This window comes from Saccopteryx leptura, chromosome 6 (genome assembly GCF_036850995.1).
Source record: "Saccopteryx leptura isolate mSacLep1 chromosome 6, mSacLep1_pri_phased_curated, whole genome shotgun sequence".
Taxonomy (NCBI): domain Eukaryota; kingdom Metazoa; phylum Chordata; class Mammalia; order Chiroptera; family Emballonuridae; genus Saccopteryx; species Saccopteryx leptura.
Window position 1 is genome coordinate 151,283,508 of NC_089508.1, and position 21,098 is coordinate 151,304,605.

Sequence of the window (21,098 nt, forward strand, 5' to 3'; positions counted from 1 at the left end):
TGCACCATGACTTTACGGACACACCGTATTAAGCATAAATTACCATTTGACCCAAGAATTTCACTCCTATGTATATCCTAAAGAATTGAAAAGAGATATTTAAACTAAAAGTTGTCCACAAATGTTTATAGCAACACTATTAACAAATCTAAAATGTGAAAACAACCCAAAGGTTCACCAACTGATAAATGGATAAAAAATATGATATATACATACAATAGAATGCTATTCAGCTATAAAAAGAAATGAAGCAATGATACTTGCTACATCATAAATCTATTTGTGCTTTAATTTTTGTATATGGTGTGAGGCAAGTGTACAGCTTCATTCTTTAGCATGAATATATCCAGTTGTCCTAACAAGATTTGTTCAAAAAGCTAGTCTTCCTCCCTGATGGTCTTTAAAACATTACGCTATGTGAAAGAAGCCAAACACAAGGGCCACACAGTGTATGATTACATGCATATTAAATATCCAGAATGGGCAAATTCATAGCGGATGTAAATTAGGGGTTGGAGGAGGGAGAACTGAGGAATGACTGCTTAATGGGTATGGGGTTTCCTTTTGGGGCGCTAAAAATATTTTGGAACTAGATAATGGTAATGGTTGTACAACGTTGTACTACAACCATTCAGTTGTATAAATTATACAGTATAAAGTGATTTAAAATGTAAGTTTAACCACAATTTTTAGAGACTTAGTCAATGTAATTCACCATATTAACAAACCAAATAAGAAAACCATGTCATCATCTCAATGCAGAAAAAGCCTTTGGCTAAATTCAATATCGATTCCTAATAAAAACTTATAAGCAAACTTTTTAGAAAACTAAAAATTTAAAGACCTTCCTCAGCCTGATAAAGAACAGCTTTGAAACACCTTCAGCTAACATTACATTTAATGATGAGCCTGACCTACAGTGGCATAGTGGGTAGAGAGCATCGACCTAGAACGCTGAAGTCGTTAGCTTGAAACCCTGGTCAAAGCACATATGAGAGTTAATGCTTCCTGCTCCTCTCCTCCTTCTCTCTCTCTCCTCTCTCTAAAATGAATAAATGAAAGCTAAAAGAAAACCATTCTAAAATTTAAAAAAAACTAAAAATATTTTAATTATGAAGGATTAAACTTTTTCCTCTAATATAGAAATAAGACAAGGATGTCTGCTTTCACAACTTTTATTCAACATTGTACTAGGAATTCTAGCCAGTGTAATAAAGAAAAGAAGAGAGAGAAGGAGGGGAGGAGGGAGGGAGACAGCAAAAGGGAATCTGAATATAAAAGTATAAGTATATATACATACAACATGATTGTCTTCTGTAGAAAAAGATTCTACAAAAAAGCTACTAGAGCTAATGTGTGTTTATCAAGGTCATAAGAGGCAAGATGAGTATATAATATGAATTGTATTTTTATTTATTAGCAATGACCAAGAGGAAAAGTGAAATTTTAAAATGTCATTTACAATAGCATCAAAAATATAAATATCTGGAGATAAATCTGACAAATAATATGAAAGACCTGCACACTAAAAACTACAAAATACTGCTGAGAGAAATTAAACAAGATCTAAATAAATGGAGAGATATACCTTGTTCAGGAATTAGAAGACTCAATATTAAGATGTAAATTATCATCATATTCATCTATAAAGTCAATTCAATCACAATAAAAAATTCCATCAGAAACTAAAATAACCAAAACAACTTTAGAAAAGAATAAAATTGAGCCCTGGCCGGATACCTCAATTGGTTGGACTGTAGTCCAGAAGTGCAGAGGTTCCTGGTTCCATCCCTAGTCAGGGCGCATACAGGAACAGCTTGATGTTCCTGTCTCTCTCTCCCTGCCTTTAAGAAAAGAAAAGAAGAGAAAAGAAAAGAAAGGAAAACAAAAGAGAATAGACAAAAGAAAAGAGGCCCTGGCCGGTTGGCTCAGCGGTAGAGCGTCGGCCCAGCATGTGGAAGTCCCCAGTTCGATTCCCGGCCAGGGCACACAGGAGAAATACCCATCTGCTTCTCCACCCTTCCCTCTCTCTTTTCTCTCTTTCTCTCTCTTTCCCTCCCACAGCCAAAACTCCATTAGAGTAAAAGTTGGCCCGGGCGGTGAGGATGGCTTCATGGCCTCCGCCTCAGGTGCTAGAATGGCTCTGGTTGCAACAGAGCAACAGCCCAGATGGGCAGAGCATCGGCCCCTGGTGGGCATGCTGGCTGGATCCCGGTCAGGGGCATGCGGGAGTCTGACTGCCTCCACACTTCTCACTTTAGAAAAATACAAATAAAATAAATAAATAAATAATTAAATTAAAATTATATAAAAAGAAAAAAGTTGGAGGACTAACATCTGACTTCAAGATGCATTATACAGTTACAGTAATTAAGACATGTTTAGGCCCTGGCCGGTTGGCTCAGCGGTAGAGCGTCGGCCTGGCGTGCGGGGGACTCGGGTTCGATTCCTGGCCAGGGCACATAGGAGAAGCGCCCATTTGCTTCTCCACCCCCACCCCTCTTTCCTCTCTGTCTCTCTCTTCCCCTCCCGCAGCCAAGGCTCCATTGGAGCAAAGATGGCCCGGGCGCTGGGGATGGCTCTTTGGCCTCTGCCCTAGGCGCTAGAGTGGCTCTGGTCGCGGCAAAGCGACGCCCCGGAGGGGCAGAGCATCGCCCCCTGGTGGGCAGAGCATCGCCCCCTAGTGGGCAGAGCGTCGCCCCTGGTGGGCGTGCCGGGTGGATCTCAGTCGGGCGCATGCGGGAGTCTGTCTGACTGTCTCTCCCCATTTCCAGCTTCAGAAAAATACAAAAAAAAAAAAAAAAAGACATGTTTAGAAGTGCAATAACAAGAAATTAAGCATGACAAAACAGAGGAGTGAGACAGGGGAAAAGGAGCAGATATAAGGGGCTGGCTGCTGCCTGGCAGGAAGTACATTACTCTATTGCTGGGTGGGGGATGATACTCCAGAGACCCTATTTGAGTGACTGCATATCAAGACACTTCATCAAGAAGCAGAAAATGAGGTTCCTTCTTTTCATTTTTATTTATTGACTTGAAAGAGAGAGAAACATTGATTTGTTGTTCTACTTATTTAGGCACTCATTTGTTGATTCTTGTATGTGCCCTGACTGGAGATCAGCCCCATAACCTTGGCACATTGGGACAACACTCTAACCTACTGAGCTACTGGGCCAGGGCTCCTTCCCCTTCTTCCCCCACAGGCATGCATCCCTAAACTCTAAGGGTCCCTAGGAGACTTGCAACAAGGGAGCAGTGGGCGGCAGCAGCTCGTCCTGGGCTCACCCCCTGAACCTGTCTCCATGGCCCCTTTTCTCTGACTTCCCAGTGAGCTGACAGCAGCCCCGCCTAGGCTCGCTTCTTTCCCTGTGCCTTATTCCTCGGTGAGACCCAGCAGCCCCTCCTAGGCTCACTTCTTTCCTATGACATTTCTAGAGAGACAAAGCTGCCCCACTTGGGCTCTCTCCTGTTGCTGCTTCTGTCCTAAGTCCTTCTTTAATTGCACTGTCCCAGCTTTAATAAACATGCTCTCAAATTCACCTGGACTCGTGTTGTGAAATCTTTCCTGCATGAAAACAAGAACCCACACACTACAGGTCGGCCGAGGCAGACCTACTCTGGGCTGGTCCCTTTCCAGTAACAGCCTGGGACACAAGATTATGAGAAATTTTTATTTATTTTTATTTATTTTGGGTGTGACAGAGACAGAGAGAGGCACAGGTAGGGACAGACAGGAAGGGAGAGAGATGAAAAGTGTCAATTCTTGGCCCTGGCCGGTTGGCTCAGTGGTAGAGCGTCGGCCTGGTGTGCGGGAGTCCCGGGTTCGATTCCCGGCCAGGGCACTCAGGAGGGGCGCCCATCTGCTTCTCCACCCCTCCCCCTCTCCTTCCTCTCTGTCTCTCTCTTCCCCTCCTGCAGCCGAGGCTCCATTGGAGCAAGGTTTGCCCCGGCGGTGAGGATGGCTCCATGGCCTCTGCCTCAGGCGCTGGAATGGCTCTGACTGCTGCAGAGCGACGCCCCGGATGGGCGGAGCATCACCCCCTGGTGGGCATGTCGGTGGATCCCGGTCGGGGCACATGCTGGAGTCTGTCTGCCTCCATGTTTCCAACTTCAGAAAAATACACACACACACAAAAAAAGTGTCAGTTCTTTGTCATATGTGTTACTTTTTTATTTTATTATTATTATTTTAATTTTATTTTTATTTATTCATTTTTTTAGAGAGGAGAGAGAGAGGGAGAGAGACAGAGAGGAGAGAGAGACAGAGAGATAGAGAAGGAGGAGGAGCTGGAAGCATCAACTCCCATATGTGCCTTGACCAGGCAAGCCCAGGGTTTCGAACCGGCGACCTCAGCATTTCCAGGTCGACGCTTTATCCACTGCGCCACCACAGGTCAGGCGTATCAGTTCTTTGTTACAGCACCTTAATTGTTCATTGCTTTCTCATATGTGCCTTGACAGGGGGTGGGGGGCTGGCGGGGCTACAGCAGAGCAAGTGACCCCTTGCTCAAGCCAGTGATCACGGGGTCATGTCCATCATCCCATGCTCAAGCCGGTGACCCCACGCTCAAGCTGGTGAGCCCGCACTCAAGCCAGCGACCTCGCAGTTTTGAACCCGGGTCTTCCGTGTCCCAGTTTAACGCTCTATCCACTGGACAGGCAGATTATGGAAATCTTTATTTTTGTTGATTTTAGAGAGAGTGGAAGGGAGAGGAAGAGAGAGACATCAACTTGTTGTTCCACTTATTTATGCATTCATTCGTTGATTCTGGTATGTGCCCTGACTGGGAATTGAACCTGCAACGTTGGCATAGTGGGGTGATGCTCTAACCAGCTGAGTTACCTGGCCAGGGCAGATTGTAGAGAAAATTTAAATGCATCTGGGTTATTTAAACCATATGTAAATAGATATCCTGCTTTTATCCCTTTCCCATCCTGCCAACTGAGATGTTGTTTGAACTTTTCACAATTCATGAATCATGTTATTTTTGAACATGGTGTTTTAAAAGAACAATAAAGCCTGACCTGTGGTGGCACAGTGGATAAAGCGTCGACCTGGAAATGCTGAGGTCGCCAGTTCGAAACCCTGGGGTTGCCTGGTCAAGGCACATATGGGAGTTGATGCTTCCAGGTCCTCCCCCCCTTCTCTCTCTCTGTCTCTCCCCCCCCCCCCCTCTCTGTCTCTCCCTCTCCTCTCTAAAATGAATAAAAAATTTTAAAAAAATTTAAAAGAACAATAATATATCTACACTTTAAAGGACAACTTACCAGGATTTTTTCCGCATCATTCAAAATTTAGGTGATATTTTTTTGTTCTGATTTGAGGTGCTCTAATTAAAGACCAACCCTCTCTATCCCAAAAGCCTTAACTATATTTCCCGATTTAGTTCCCATGGCTTAATTCCCACAAGTCCATCCACATTCATGAGGACTTTGTTCTAAGGATCTAGCTGGACCCAATATTTATAGATCTTGTACTCTGTGTCCAGTGCAGTTCTCAGCACTGGGGACTTGGTGGTGGCTGAAGCCAACCTGGTCTCTGTTACCTTCATGGAATGCAGACCTGGAAGATAAACAGTAAACAGGTAAAAAGGATAAATCTAGTGGTAAGTGCTTTGAAGAAAACATTACATATTTAGGTATTCTCTGAGTATGCAGTATACATATGCTGAGATCTGAATGCCAAAAGGAGCCAGTCATGTGAGGACTCAAGGAAAGAGCTCCAGGCAGAGGATACAGCCTATGCCAGGGGTCCCCAAACTACGGCCCGCGGGCCACATGCGGCCCCCTGAGGCCATTTATCCAGCCCCCACCGCACTTCTGGAAGGGCACCTCTTTCATTGGTGGTCAGTGAGAGGAGCCTAGTTCCCATTGAAATATTGGTCAGTTTGTTGATTTAAATTTACTTGTTCTTTATTTTAAATATTGTATTTGTTCCCGTTTTGTTTTTTTACTTTAAAATAAGATATGTGCAGTGTGCATAGGAATTTGTTCATAGTTTTTTTTATAGTCCGGCTCTCCAACAGTCTGAGGGACAGTGAACTGGCCCCCTGTGTAAAAAGTTTGGGGACCCCTGGCCTATGCAAAGTCCCTGTGGTATAAATGAGAATAATGAGGAGGAAGCTCACAACTGATGAGTTTCCAGTAATGAGGTCAGAGAAGCAGTAGGGGCCAGATTACATAGGACCTTATAGGCCACAGTAAGGAGCTTAGATTCCATTCTAAAGACAATGGGAAGCCAATAGGAGGGGATTTTAATCTGAGGAGTGATAGTATCTGACTTTTTTTTTTTTTTTTTTCTTAAACTGGAAACGGGGAGAGACAGTCAGACAGACTCCTGCATGCGCCTGACTGGGATCCACCCGGCACGCCCACCAGGGGCAACGCTCTGCCCACCAGGGGGGCGACGCTCTGCCCCTCCGGGGCGTAGCTCTGCCGCGACCAGAGCCACTCTAGCACCTGGGGCAGAGGCCAAGGAGCCATCCCCAGCACCCGGGCCATCTTTGCTCCAATGGAGCCTTGGCTGCGGGAGGGGAAGAGAGAGACAGAGAGGAAGGAGGGGGGCGGGGTGGAGAAGCAAATGGGCGCTTCTCCTATGTGCCTTGGCCGGGAATCGAACCTGGGTCCCCCCGCACGCCAGGCCGACGCTCTACCGCTGAGCCACCTGGCCAGGGCGACTTTTTTTTTTTTTTAGTGAGAGAGAGTAAAGAGAGACAAAGACAGAAAGGGAGAGAGATGAGAAGCATTAACTCATACTTGCATCACTTTAGTTGTTCCTTGACTGTTTTCTTTTTTTTTTTTCTAGATTTTTAAAATTTATTCATTTTAGAAAGAAAGGGGTGAGGAGGAACAGGAAGCATTAATTCCCATATGTGCCTTGACCAGGCAAGACCAGCGATCTCAGCATTCCAAGTCTACGCTTTATCCACTGTGCCACCACAGGTCTTAAATGCTTTCTCATACATGCCCTTACCAGGGGAGTCCAGCTGAGCCAGCGACCCCTCGCAAAAAGACAGATTCCCGCAAGTGCTCTGACCTGGATTCATCCAGCAACCTGTCTGGGGCCGATGTTCTGCCCATCTAGGGGCATGCTCGCAACCAAGCTGTGTTTAGCACCTGAGGCAGGGTGGAGGCGTTCCGTGGAGCCATCCTCAGCACCCAGGGCCAATGTGCTCAAATCAGTCAAGCCTTGGCTGCAGGAGGGGAAGAGAGAGAGACAGAGAGAGAGAGGGAGAGAGAGAAGGGGACAGGGTAGCAGATGGGTCCAGATTGGGGCACATGTGGGAGTCTATCTTTTCTCCTCTCACCTGGAAGAAAAAAATACATATATAAAACACTAAAGTTAATTTTCACCTGTGTTAAATGTAGCTATTTAAGTATTTAAACTTATGCATAGCTCACATTATATTTAGATTGGAGAACACTGCTCTAAAAGGCAAAATAAAGATAAAGGAGAGAAATTGTTCTTTAAACAAGAGGGTAAGCCAGGTACTCTCCCTCCTGGTAACACGCTCATGCCTTTCTTCCCTCTCAGGAGTGCATCTCCTAAACTCTAAGGGTCCCCACAAGATTTGCAACCAGGGCACACTGGGCAGTGGCAGCTTGTCCTGGGCTCATCCCCTGGACCTGTCTCTGGGGTTCCATTTTCTCTGACTTCCCAGTGAGCCAAAGCAGCCCCGCCTAGGCTCACTTCTTTCTTTCTCTTTTTAATTTTTTTAAAAATCGATTTTAGAGAAAAGGAAGAGGAAAAAGTGAGACAGGAACATTGATCTGTTCCTGTATGTGCCCTGACCAGGGATGGAACCGGAAACTTGTGTGCTTTGGGACGAAGCTCTAACCAACTGAGCCATCTGGTCAGGGCACTTTCTTTCATTTTTTTTTTTTTGTATTTTTTCTGAAGCTGGAAACGGGGAGAGACAGTCAGACAGACTCCCGCATGCGCCCAACCGGGATCCACCCGGCACGCCCACCAGGGGGCGACGCTCTGCCCACCAGGGGGCGATGCTCTGCCTCTCCGGGGGCGTTGCTCTGTTGCGACCAGAGCCACTCTGGCGCCTGGGGCAGAGGCCAAGGAGCCATCCCCAGCGCCCGGGCCATCTTTGCTCCAATGGAGCCTCAGCTGCGGGAGGGGAAGAGAGAGACAGAGAGGAAGGAGAGGGGGAGGGGTGGAGAAGCAAATGGGCGCTTCTCCTGTGTGCCCTGGTTGGGAATCGAACCCAGGACTTCTGCACACCAGGCCGACGCTCTACCACTGAGCCAACCGGCCAGGGCACTTTCTTTCTTTTAAAAAAATTTTAGCTTGGCCTGCAGTGGCGCAGTGGATAAAGCATTGACTTGGAAAGCTGAGGTTGCTGGTTCTAAACCCTGGGTTTGCCTGGTCAAGGCACATATGGGAGTTGATGCTTCCTGCTCCTTCCCCTTCTCTCCTCTCTCTCATTCTCTCTCTCTCTCTCTCCTCTCTAAAATGAATAACTAAAATCTTTTTTTTTTTTTTTTAATTTTTCTGAAGCTGGAAACCGGGAGGCAGTCAGACAGACTCCCACATGCGCCTGACCGGGATCCACCCGGCACGCCCACCAGGGGGCGATGCTCTGCCCATCTGGGGCGTCGCTCTGTTGCATCCAGAGCCATTCTAGCACCTGAGGCAGAGGCCACAGAGCCATCCTCAGCGCCAGGGCCAACTTTGCTCCAATGGAGCCTTGGCTGCAGGAGGGGAAGAGAGAGACAGAGGAAGGAGAGGGGGAGGGGTGGAGAAGCAGATGGGCACTTCTCCTGTGTGCCCTGGCTGGGAATCGAACCCGGGACTTCTGCACGCCAGGCCGACACTCTACCACTGAGCCAACCGGACAGGGCCATAAAATGAATAACTAAAATCTTAAAAAAAAAAAAAAACTTAAAATAAATGCCTGACCGCCTGACCAGGCAGTGGCACAGTGGATAGAGCATCGGACTGGGATGCAGAGGACCCAGGTTCGAGACCCCAAGGTCGCCAGCTTGAGCGTGGGCTCATCTGGTTTGAGCAAAGCTCACCAGCTTGGACCCAAGGTCGCTGCCTCCAGCAAGGGGTTACTCGGTCTGCTGAAGGCCCGTGGTCAAGGCACATATGAGAAAGCAATCAATGAACAACTAAGGTGTTGCAACGCGCAATGAAAAACTAATGATTGATGCTTCTCATCTCTCTCCATTCCTGTCTGTCTGTCCCTGTCTATCCCTCTCTCTGACTCACTCTTGTCTCTGTAATAAATAAATAAATAAAATTAAAAAAATAAATAAAATAAATGCCTGACCTGTGGTGATGCAGTGTCTATTTTATTTTATTTTTTTATAACTTATTTAAGACCGCCTCCTTGCAATTTCCAGAGAGAAAATACAAAACAATAAACAGACTTGATTTCAAATACACAGACAGTGTGCTGGAGTTGAGAGCAATGCTGATAACATCCTTACAGAAGAATGCCAGCTTACTCCAGGGCACTTCAGTATTCCTGAGGAATAGACACTTCTCTCCTCCCACCAGGACGTTCTTGGGTGCGGTCACTCCTTCTGCTCTTTGACATACTTTCCATGTAGAAGATATGGAGCCTGAAAATCATGCTGACAGTTGGAGTAGGCCATTCCCAATCCCATGCCAGAGCTGAAGGCCAGGGGCCACATTCTCCTTTTAAAGAAGGTAAGTGAGAAAACTCCTAATCCAAAACCAGTACCGTTTTTCACTCGAAGAGCTCAGCGCCTCTCCTGCCACCTGCCAACCCAACCCCCACCTCCTCGGGGCTGCAACTCCACTCCTCTCCCTCGAGTGTGGCCGAGGCTCCCCCGGCCCTGGTGCCCCTCCTCCCGAGTGACCTACCGCCGGGGCTTGGGCAGCTCGCGCTGGCCGGAGGGGCTAGGACAGGCCGGGAGGCCTGACCTCTTACGGAGCTTCCCTTCCGCCCTCCAGGTCAGCGGAGCCTTGAGCTGGCGGCCCGACTCCAGAGGGGCCAGCCCGGAGCGAGAAGCCCCTTACCTATCTTCGGTGATGCAGTGTTTAAAGCATTGACCTGCCTGACCTGTGGTGGCGCAGTGGATAAAGCGTCGACCTGGAAATGCTGAGGTCGCCGGTTCGAAACCCTGGGCTTGCCTGGTCAAGGCACATATGGGAGTTGATGCTTCTAGCTCCTCCCCACCTTCTCTCTCTGTCTCTCTCTCCTCTCTCTCTCCCTCTCTGTCTCTTTCTCCCTTTCTCTCTCCTCTCTAAAATGAATAAATAAAATTAAAAAATAAAATAAAATAAAATAAAGCATTGACCTAAAGTGCTGAGGTTGCCGATTCAAAACCCTAGACTTGCTCAGTCAAGGAACATATGAAAAGCAACTACACTACAAGTTGATGCTTCCCACTTATCTCCCCTCTTTCTTTCTTTCTCTCTCTCTCCCTTCTATCTAAAAATCAATAAATTTTTAAAATTGTTTTGATTTTAGAAAGGAAAAAAGATTGATTTCTTGTTCTACTTATTTATACATTTATTTATTATCAACTTTTTTTTTTTAGATTTTATTTATTCATTTTAGAGAAAGAGAGAGAGAGGAAGGGGAAGCAGAAAACATCAACTCCTATATGTGCCTTGACGAGGCAAGTCTCTGGGGTTTTGAACTGGCAACCTCAGCATTACAGGTCATTTGACACTTTACCCATTGCGCCACCACAGGTCAGGCCATTTATACATTTATTGATTGAATCTAATACATGCCCTGGCCAGGGATCAAACCTGCAACCTTGGTTTACTGGGATGTTGCTCTAACCAACTGAGATACCCAGACAGGGTGGCTCATTTCTTTCCTATAACATTTCTACAGATCCAAAACATCCCGGCCTAGGTTCTCTCATGTTGCTTCTTCTATCTTAAGCCTTTCCTTGTTTCACTGTCCCCAGCTGTAATAAATGTACTCTCAAAATAAAAGTAAATAAATAAAAGAAAATGCCCTGGTCAGTTGGCTCAGTGGTAAAAGGTCACCCCAGCATGTGGATGTCCTGGGTTTGATTCCCAGTCAGGGCACACAGAAGAAGCAACCATCTGCTTCTTTACCCCTCTTCCTCCCCCTTCTCTCTCTCTCTCTCTCTCTCTTGCTCCTGCTCTTCCTCTCCCACAGCCATGGCTTGATTGGTTTGTGCACATTGTTCCTGGGCTCTGAGGATGTCTCCTTGGAGCTTCTGCCTCAGGTGCTAAAAATAGCTCAGTTGTGAGCATTGCCCCAGATGGGCAGAGCATCAGCCCGATGGGAGTTACAGGGTGGATCCCAGTTGGGGCACATGTGGGAGTCTGTCTCTCTATCTCCCCTCCTCTCACTTGGAAAAGAAGAAAAATAAATAAGTAAATAAATAAAGAGAAGAGGGCAAGCCAATAATTGATGACATTTTCCACACTCTTAATCTTGAATTTATCAAAAATAATCTTAGGTTTCTGGCCCTTGGCAGGTTGGCTCAGTGGATAGAGTGTTGGCTTGGTGTGCAGACATTCTGGGTTTGATCCACGGTCAGAGCACACATGAGAAGCAACCATTTGCTTCTCTTCCCCTTCATCTCCCCTTTCTCTTCCTTTTCCTCTCTCATAGCCAGTGGCTCAGTTGGTTCTAGTGTCAGCCTTGGGTGCTGAGGATAGCTCAGTTGATTTGAGCATTGGCCCCAAACAGGGGTTGGTGGGTGATCCCAGTCAGGATGCGTGCAGGAGTCTCTCTATCTATCTTCCCTTCTCTCACTTAAAAAAAAGAAAAATAAAATCTTAGGTTTCTTTCAGGTCTGGCTTCTCTCATGGCAAAGGAGGCAGGCTGGCATAAACTCTAGGGGCTGAAATGTAGCTTGCATTTGTGGCTGAATGAGAGTAATTTTCCTAAAAACTGAGTTAATCACCATTTTATTTATTTTTCTTCTTTTTCAAGTGAGAGGAGGAATGATAGACTCTTGCATGCACCCCAACCAGAGCCCACCTAGTGACCCCCATCTGGGGCTGATGCTCTGCCAGTCTGGGGCCATGCTCGCAACCGATCTTTTTTTAGCGCCTGAGGCAAACCATCCTTGGGAGCCTGAGGCTGATGTGCTCAAACCAATCAAGCCATGGCTGCAGGAGGTGAAGGGGGAGAGAGAAAGAGAGAGAAAGAGAGAGAGAGAGAGAGAGAAAGAGAGAAGGGGGAGGGGGAGGGGTGGTGTTGGGCAGACCAGTGTGTTACAAGTGTGTTAGGTTTGCTCACTTGCACTTTGCCTGATTGGTGCATGAGCACGGGGCAGTGCCATGTGTGTACAGTCTATGTAAGGCTGAGGGTGCTTGCCCACAGGGTAGCAGATTGCAAATTGTGGATTGCCTGCCACCATTGGGAGGGGCCATTGTTTGCTATTGTTTGCCAGAGAAGGGGTCCTCACCCCCTCACCTGTTTTCCTTGTGAGTTCTGAGAGAGGGGGGGAAGCTGTTCTCCCTGCCTGCTTGCTTGTCTGCCATTGGCAGACTCTAATATAATCGAAATTGGCTACCATCTTCCAGCTCCATAGTTCCTTTACCGTCTGCCTAAATCCAGTGTTAACCTGCATGGCCATGGACACCACCAGCCTTACAGGTGGAGAAGCGGATATCACATCTCCTGTGTGCCATGACTAGGAATCAAACCCAGGACATCCAGACACTGGGTCAATGCTCTACCACTGAGTAAACTGGCCAGGGCAGTTATCACCATTTTAAAATGGGGAGAATTCACATGTAGACCCAAATTTGTAGGTACTCTCTAAAAGTGAGAAGTTCTGACAGTAGTGGTCTTACAGGGAAGCCATTGGCTACAGCTAAAAGCAGAAACCACCTTTGAACAGAAAAGGGACTTTCAAGTTTGCCATTTTGTATGCCCCACATCAAGGCGAATTCCTATGGTGGAGTGAAAAAAAGAGGAAGCCCTCTGTTGGGTAAACAAATGTTTTTTTAAGGTTTGATCCCCAGCCAGGGCACATACAAGGATCAACCAATGAGTGCATACATGTGTAATCAATATTTCTTTTTCTCTCTTTCCCCCTTCCTCTCTGTAAGGCCAGTGGCCATGGCCATGCAGGTTCCCATTAGATTTGGGCAGACGGTAAAAAAACTGTGGAGCCAGAAAATGGTGGGCCATTCCATTTATTAAAGTCTCATAATAATGGATGTGCAAACAGGCAGGGAAAAACTGCTTTCCTCTCTCTCAGGACCCACCAGCAAAACAAACTAGGAGAAATAGTCCTTCTCCAGCCAACAATAGCAAATAATCTACCCTCCCAATGGAGGCAAGCAATCTGCAATTTGCAACCTGCTGCCCTGAGGGCAAGCACCCTCAGCCTTACATAGACTATCCACACATGGGGCTGTCCTGTGCTAATGCACCAACCAGGCAAAAGTGCAAGTGAGCATTATTTATTTTTAAATTAACACACTGGTTTGCCCAACACTATCTCTACAATTTTTTTAAAAAAGTAAACGTTTCAATTATCTGTATATTATTATTATTATTTTTTTATTTTTAGTGAGAGTTGGGAAGGCAAAGACAGACTCTCACATGTGCCCCAACTGAGATCCACCCAGAAAATGCACTAGGGGGTGATGCTCTGCCCATCTGGGGTCCTTGTTCCATTACAACAGGAGCCATTTTATCGCCTGTAGGCAATGAAGCCATTCTCAGCTACTGGGGACAACTCACTCTAATTGAGTCTTGGCTGCAGGAAGGGAGGAGAGGAGAGAAAAGAGAGAGAAAGAGAGAGAGAGAGAAGCAAGAGGGGGAGGGGTAGAGAAGCAAGAGAGGGATGGGCGCTTCTCCTGTGTGCCCTGACCAGGAATCAAACCCATGACATCCACACACCTGGCTGACGCTCTACCATGGAGCCAATGGGCCAGGGCTTATCTGTATATTCTTTTTTCTTTTTTTTCCCGAAGTTAGAAGCAGGGAGGCAGTCAGACAGAATTCTGCATGTGCCTGTAAAGCCAGTAGCCACGGCCACCATCACAGCCGCCTGGCCCATGCAGGTTTGCATTTGATTCGGACAGTGGGTAATGAAACAACGGAACCAAGAACTGGTGGGCCATTACCTTTAATCCTAGCTTGCACCCAGCAGGCCAGTAAAAACACACCCTGGGCTCTAAAACCCACTCATTCAGTGCTCACAAACCCACTGACTTATCCAAGTTTTCCTAGGATGAAAGGTTTCTACCTCACCAGCCTTATTCACCTCTGTTCCCCATCTCCTTCTTCCCCCTGAACAAACTGACTTCTCCTTCAGCACTCCACCATGTTGGCTGCTTCTCCTCTCCTCCACATGGTCTTTCTCTGCTCTCTCCTCTAATGCTAATCTCAGGAACCGAGAGAGAGCAAGCTCCCGGTCTGCCCCACTTTATAGTGTAGATTCAAACCTTTAATCCAATATACAAACAAGGAAGTCTCTGATACAAAGTCACTTATCAGAGGCATAATGGGATTCCTCATGAGAGTGCACCATCCTCAGCACCCAGGGCCAACTTTTTTTTCCAATGAAGCCTTGGCTGCAGGAGAGAAAGAGAGAGATAGAGAGGAAGGAGAGGGGGAAGGGTGGAGAAGCAGATGGGCACTTTTCCTGTGTGCCCTAGCTGGGAATCAAACCCGGGACTTCCCCATATCTGTATATTCTCAAATAGTAAAATATTTCACCTGACCAGGTGGTGGCGCAGTGAATAGAGCGTCGGACTGGGATGCGGAAGACCCAGGTTCAAGACTCCGAGGTCGCCAGCTTGAGCACGGGCTCATCTGGTTTGAGCAAAGCTCACTAGCTTGGGCCCAAGGTCGCTGGCTTGAGCAAGGGGTTACTCGGTCTGCTGAAGGCCCGCGGTCAAGGCACATATGAGAGAGCAATCAATGAACAACTGGGGTATTGCAATGCACAATGAAAGGCTGATGATTGATGCTTCTCATCTCTTCATTCCTGTCTGTCTATCTCTCTCTCTGACTCTGTCTCTGTAAAAAAAAAAAAAAAAAAAAAAAAGTAAAATATTTCTTGTAATTATGTCTTTACTTAAAGAAAAAAACAGAAATGTAGACCAAGAAGATGTCTGTGATTTTGAGGAAGTGAAAAACATCCAGTGGTGTTTAATATAATGACAAAGTATGTCTGTTGAATCAGAATGATGCAGCAACACCAGAGGCCATCTGACTTTGCCATCCCTCACCTAGTTTGTCTGCATCCAGCTTTGTTGAAGATGTTGAACAGTACTACATCTACTCTGAGCTTGGAGTTAAAGTAATAAGTTCTTTAAAGTCACAGTTATTTACTTCCAATTTTACCTTAAAGGTGTAAAAAAAATTCCAGGATATTGAAGTTTGTACAAATCTGTTAAAAGCCGATACAGGCCTGAAAGGAAGAAATAGCCCAAATAGAAGTCCTTCCATCCCTTAATGTGTTTTTATAGAACTTGAGCTTTCAAAGCACCTTCTGTCCTGTTTCACCCTGTCAACCCTCTGCAATGGGCAGTTGTGGGGTTCCACAAACGGGGAGAACACTGGGGCCTTGCTAGGAGTCACAAGGGGCATCTGTGAAAAAGTGTGCACTGGAACCCGACCCTTCTGCCTCCCCAAGGCCTCCTGGATGGTGGCCAGAGGAGGCATATGTCAGGAGGTGTTGATCAAATAAGTTGGTAAATATGATATATATATATATATTTGCTTGCTTGTGGTTTGCATTGGGCATGGGGGACAGGCTGTAGGCAGACAGGATCCTTATAGCCCAAGGCTTAGTTTTAAAACTGGGCTTTTCCCTACACCCTTGACTGTTGCATGGTGGGAGGTGGTGCACTCTCATGAGGAATCCCATTGTGCTTCGGATAACTGACTTTGTGTCAGAGACTTCCTTGTTCATGTGTTGGATTGAAGGTTTTTGTTTTGTTTTGTTTTTACAGAGACAGAGAGAGATAGATAGGGACTGACAGACAGGAACGGAGAGAGATGAGAAGCATTAATCATCAGTTTTTCGTTGCAACTCCTTAGTTGTTCATTGATTGCTTTCTCATATGTGCCTTGACCGTGGGGCTACAGCAGATCGAGTAACCCCTTGCTGGAGCCAGTGACCTTGGGTCTAAGCTGGTGAGCTTTGCTCAAGCCTGGTGAGCCCGCACTCAAGCTGGCGAGCTTGGGGGTCTGATGCTCTATCCACTGCGCCACCGCCTGGCCAGGCCCATATTGCTTCTTGATTGGCATCCTCACTTACAATTTCTTTCACCTATGGACAGAATGAACATTACTACAGGCGCTTAAAGTATGCTGTTGCACAGATGAACATTAAAAAAGAGTAAGGAATGTAAAGTTTTGATTTCCATATTGGGCAGCTGCCCAGGTGCCCACCTTAGAGAGAATCCTGATTACAAGTGCCATTTTAACAACCTGTTTGCTGAACTCAATGCACTGAGAGAATACACTGAGGCCCTATTTCAGGGATACTTGGACCCCCATTCCATCAATGGCAAAACGCAGCCCACAAAGAAGGTTCCACCAGGAGTCCAGCACTTTGCAAGGTGGGCATCTGAACGCAAGCCTCCTGACCCCAGTCCACCGGTCTTCCTCTGTCGGTTCTGGCCAGTGGGGAGGAGAGTGCAGGCCCGCGGCAGCATGGGTCGAGCTGCAGGGAGGCTTTGCCCACGGCTGGTAGCGCCATTAAACATAAAGTCCCAGGGAGCTAAACGACCCCAGCAAGCTACTTCAAAACACTTCCCGGGCCACAGCCTGCCGCTGCTTCCGGCTAGGCGCTGTGGGAAATGTCCGACCAATATCTAGAGACTTTAGGAACCTTCAGGAGATGGTTAGGATCTTTCGGAAATATCAGAGCGGTATCAAATATCAAATGGCCAATATTTTGGAAAGGCCTCGCTTTCCTAAAAAACATTCAGGAATATCGAAGGTTACCAGCGCATTTACGTAACTGCAAAACACAGCCTCGCCGCTTTCGGGGATTTCCGGGACTTCTCGGCTCTTTGCGATCTCCTAGCTTCCTCGCAGACCGTTCCTCGCCGAAATCATGAGGGCGACTAGTACCAACAGTCCGTCGGTAATTTCCGGAAGTGTTCGGGATCTACCCGAGAGTGCGCCCTCTGGCGGCATGAACTATCACCACCACCACCACCACCACCACCACCACCAGCATCATCATCATCATCATCAGCGCACGCTGGGTCCGCACGCGCAGACGCAGTAGCGCGTCGGCGGCCGTTCAGATCAGACGTAGTCGCTGCTGAGGTCAGTTCCGGCGGGTGACGGTGCGGACGGGTCAGCAGCGTAGAGGCGGCGGCAAAATGGCGGCGCCTGAGGAACGGGATCTAACCCAGGAGCAGACAGAGAAGCTGCTGCAGTTTCAGGTAGTAGCAAGTACTCGCTGCAGCGGGCTGAGGAGTGGGCTCCTGGAAGAACCCAGAACCCTCCTGAGATTGGGCCCGGGGTTCTTCTCAGGCCAGCGGGCGTCCCTCTTCCCCACAGACGCCAACTGCCCTGCTGCCTCCGAGCCTTACTGTTCCCGGCCTTCCAGCGGTGGCTGCTACCAGACCGGCCTGCCCTCATCCCTCAGAGGGTCAGCTTTCCTACTGTCCTCCTAGTGACTCTGGATCTACCGGAGATGCTTAATCCCCACCGCGGAGTTGGCCTTGTTTCGGGCCCTTGGAAAACCTACCAGCATCCAATGCCATTTTATAAACATCTACTGAAGGCATTTTGGATGCCAGGTCTTCTGTTGGACGATCTGGTGGGGGAAGGGCAGGCCTGGCCTCCGCCGTAAAGGTGTGGGAGGACACTACATAAGGAAGCAAACACAACATTAGAAGTGTTATCAGTGGCTTTGGCGGGTTTATTATTCTGGCCCCATTCCTGGACTCACGAGCTTGACCGTGTTTGAGGAGGTTGGTAACTTGCAGGAATCTGCCTCCTTTTAAAGTGGATGTGGGGGTTAAGACTTGAGCAGTAAGCATTTATCTCTGAGCTGGAGAACTTGGGTGAAGGGACGCTTTTAGGGTGGGGAACTTGACTCGGCTACCCTGATGGATACCAGTTTCCTTACTTATAAAATACATATTTTAAAGATGTTTTCCCCCTAAGGATATTGTGGATATCAAATGAGTTTATAGATGTCTGAAGGACTCTGTGTAATGTAAAATGCACCCAGACAGTATTGCTGTTTATTAATCATTATTTAACTTAGGAGAAAATTAAAGTTAATGATACACTTATTTCATAATATAAAACGATAAATATTCATTAATTTCTGTAATTATTTACCAAAAACCTTTATACTCGGGCACTCCTAGTTAGAATACCATTTGTTACTGAGTATGATGTTGTAAGTACTAAACAGCAAACATTGTGTTTCATACAACACTATGAGATTCATATTGTTACAGTCCCTGTTTTACAGATGAAGGCTATGAGGCTTAAGAAGTAAGGTGCTTAGGTTGCACAGCTAGGAAGTGGTGGTGTCAGATTTAAAGACAAGTCCATCTTTTCAGAACTTTTCCTGAGCCCTTTACTTGTGTGCTGTACAACTTGTGTATCACTGAGAGTGGAACACAAAGCTGTAATCTGTTTTTTTTTTAGCAAGTTACACTTTTCTATAATTTCCTTGATTATATTTCATTGTAATTTTGGAGGGTTTTTTTTTTTTTGTCCCTTAAATTGAGCTGTGGCACCTGAAACTAATAGGATCTTTAAAAGATTTTATTTATTGATTTTACACAGAGAGGAGGGAGAGGAGCAAGAAGTATTGACTCATAGTTACTTCAGTTTAGTTGTTCATTGCCTGCTTGTCCTATGTGCCTTGACAGGGCAAGCCCAGCGTTTTGAACCGGTAACCTCAGCATTCCAAGTTGATGCTCTACGCACTGTGCCACCACAGTCAGGCTAATAGGATCTTGTATGTTAATTATACATCAACTGAAAATTGAGCAGTGGGTTGGACGTGTATAAATGGAAAAATACTATCATAGAAGTTAGTTGACATTTGATTGCAATTTTGAGTAGAGGAATTGATGATATAGCAAATTTGAATCAGAATGAATAAACAGCTTCCACTTCTTGCAGACCACTAATGTCAGTTTTGTTTAACTTTGGCAGACCATTTTACTCCCTACAACTCTCACGGTTATCCCACATTGATTAAATGTAATGAGGTGATGTGAGTTACTCGTCATGATGTACTTAGTCTGGTACTAGAAGAATGTGAATATATGGTAACATTTCTGAACTAAAGTACATATGAACCTTTGTTTTTGTCTTCATTGGACAGCTGTATCAGTAAGAGAGATGAGTAGCAGGTTAAAGTTATATTAAGATCACTGTGTGAAATTGGATTTCATAAGACAAGTGTATTCTGTTTTATTTCTTTTTATTGATTTATTTTAGAGAGACAGAGGGAGAGAGAGAGAGAAGCATTCATTTGTTCCACTTAGCTGCACATTCATTGGTCACTTCCCATATGTGCCTTGACTGGGGACTGAACCTGCAACCTTAGTGTTTTGGGACAACACTCTAATCAACTGAGCTAACTGAACATAAGGGAAATGTATTTTATATTTATGTATTCTTTAAACAATTTCTGGGTCAGGTTCATCATCCAGATTGCCATTTATACAGTCTTTGACACTTAATAAATGTCATACATTATGCCGGATATCTGATATACTTGAATTCTTTTAAATCTCTTACTAATACTGTAAGGTGTTAACGTCTATTCAATTTATTGATGAAACAGGTTCTGAGAGGTCAGATAACTTGAACAATTTGTAAGTGGCCGAGATTTATAAATCCATGTCCACCTTGTTTCTAATCTAATTGAGAAGCCAGATACATATATGAAGGAGTATCTTGCAGTTTGACAGTATACATGTGTGGTATTATGGTATAAATAGTGGGAATTTATGGAAGCTTTGAAGGTGGGAGAAAAGGATGGCTGAGTAGCTACCATTAAGTATCTACTATGCCTTAGGCATGGTGCTAGATAGGTAGTTTATAACGATTATGCTTAATCCTCACAGTAGCCTTACAGAGTGCCATAGGAGGTATGCCTGCTCCTAGGTGAGTCAACAGATCTGTTGAAGTATTTGCTTAAGGTCTTAAAGCTGTGTGATAGAGGTGGAATTAGAGTTAGAAATACAGTATAGTGCGTCTGGATTTGGACTTCAGTGCTGGGCTCTTTCCACTGTACTTTGCTACTTTGAAGGAGGAATAAAATTTCAGCAAGTGGTGGACAGGAAGCTGTTCATTTTTCTGAAGCTGGAAACAGGGAGAGACAGTCAGACTCCCGCATGCCCCCGACCAGGATCCACCCGGCACGCCCACCATGGGGCGACGCTCTGCCCACCAGGGGGCGGTGCTCTGCCCATCCTGGGCGTCGCCATGTTGTGACCAGAGCCACTCTAGCGCCTGAGGCAGAGGCCACAGAGCCATCCCCAGCGCCCGGGCCATCTTTGCTCCAATGGAGCCTTGGCTGCGGGAGGGGAAGAGAGAGACAGAGAGGAAAGCGCGGTGGAGGGGTGGAGAAGCAAATGGGCGCTTCTCCTGTGTGCCCTGGCCGGGAATCGAACCGGGGTCCTCCGCACGCTAGGCCGCCGCTCTACCGCTGAGCCAACCGGCCAGGGCCAGGAAGCTGTTCAAAGCGGAGGAAACAGCTCAGGCAAGGGATGGAGATGGATTGTGGAGTGTGTTTGTGACAGATTTAGAGAATTGTAAGTGGAAAATAAGACTGGAAGGCTAATTTAGAGCCAGGGCCTCCCAAAGCCTTTAAAAGCTGAGCACAGTGGTTTAAATTTTAATCTGTACGCGTGGGGAGTCATCAAAGGTTTTTTCACCTAGTGTGTGACATAACACGAGGTTTCAGGTTTGCTTCACTAACAAACAGTATGGAGCACGTGCTTGTAATCTCCACAGGGGTCAGGACAGAACAGGGTGATACTGCTAGGAGCTACTTCTTTTTTTTTTTCATTGCCTTAGTTTTGTTTGTGCAGATAGCACAGGAGGACACCAGCTCCGTGCAGACGGCAGCCCAGAGGTCACACCAGTCCTTTGGTCCTCACATTGGCGGACAGAGAGGCCTCTACGGTGGAGCCTTCATGGGGTTCTGAG

At 46.4% G+C, this 21,098-nt stretch overlaps 1 protein-coding gene and 1 long non-coding RNA gene across 4 annotated transcripts in view; one reads left to right on the plus strand and one right to left on the minus strand.

Moving 5' to 3' along the window:
• Positions 1–3,657: 3,657 nt before the first annotated feature.
• LOC136376136 (uncharacterized) lies at positions 3,658–17,077 on the minus strand. Its single transcript, XR_010746146.1, has 4 exons — positions 16,919–17,077; positions 14,661–14,963; positions 5,269–5,563; positions 3,658–4,108 (listed from the first exon to the last, which is right to left on the minus strand). It is a non-coding gene; the product is annotated as an uncharacterized lncRNA (long non-coding RNA).
• Positions 17,078–17,212: 135 nt separating this feature from the next.
• The window catches only part of FAF2 (Fas associated factor family member 2), an 80,480-nt gene continuing 76,594 nt past the window's right edge, over positions 17,213–21,098 (plus strand). The window contains exon 1 of one of the 3 annotated variants that reach the window (XM_066343918.1): positions 17,213–17,350. In XM_066343918.1, coding sequence (XP_066200015.1) covers positions 17,288–17,350 — 63 coding nt within the window. In that variant the 5' untranslated portion in view covers positions 17,213–17,287. The remainder of the gene's footprint in view (positions 17,351–21,098) is intronic. The other 2 variants (XM_066343919.1, XM_066343920.1) reach the window with 2 other exon arrangements.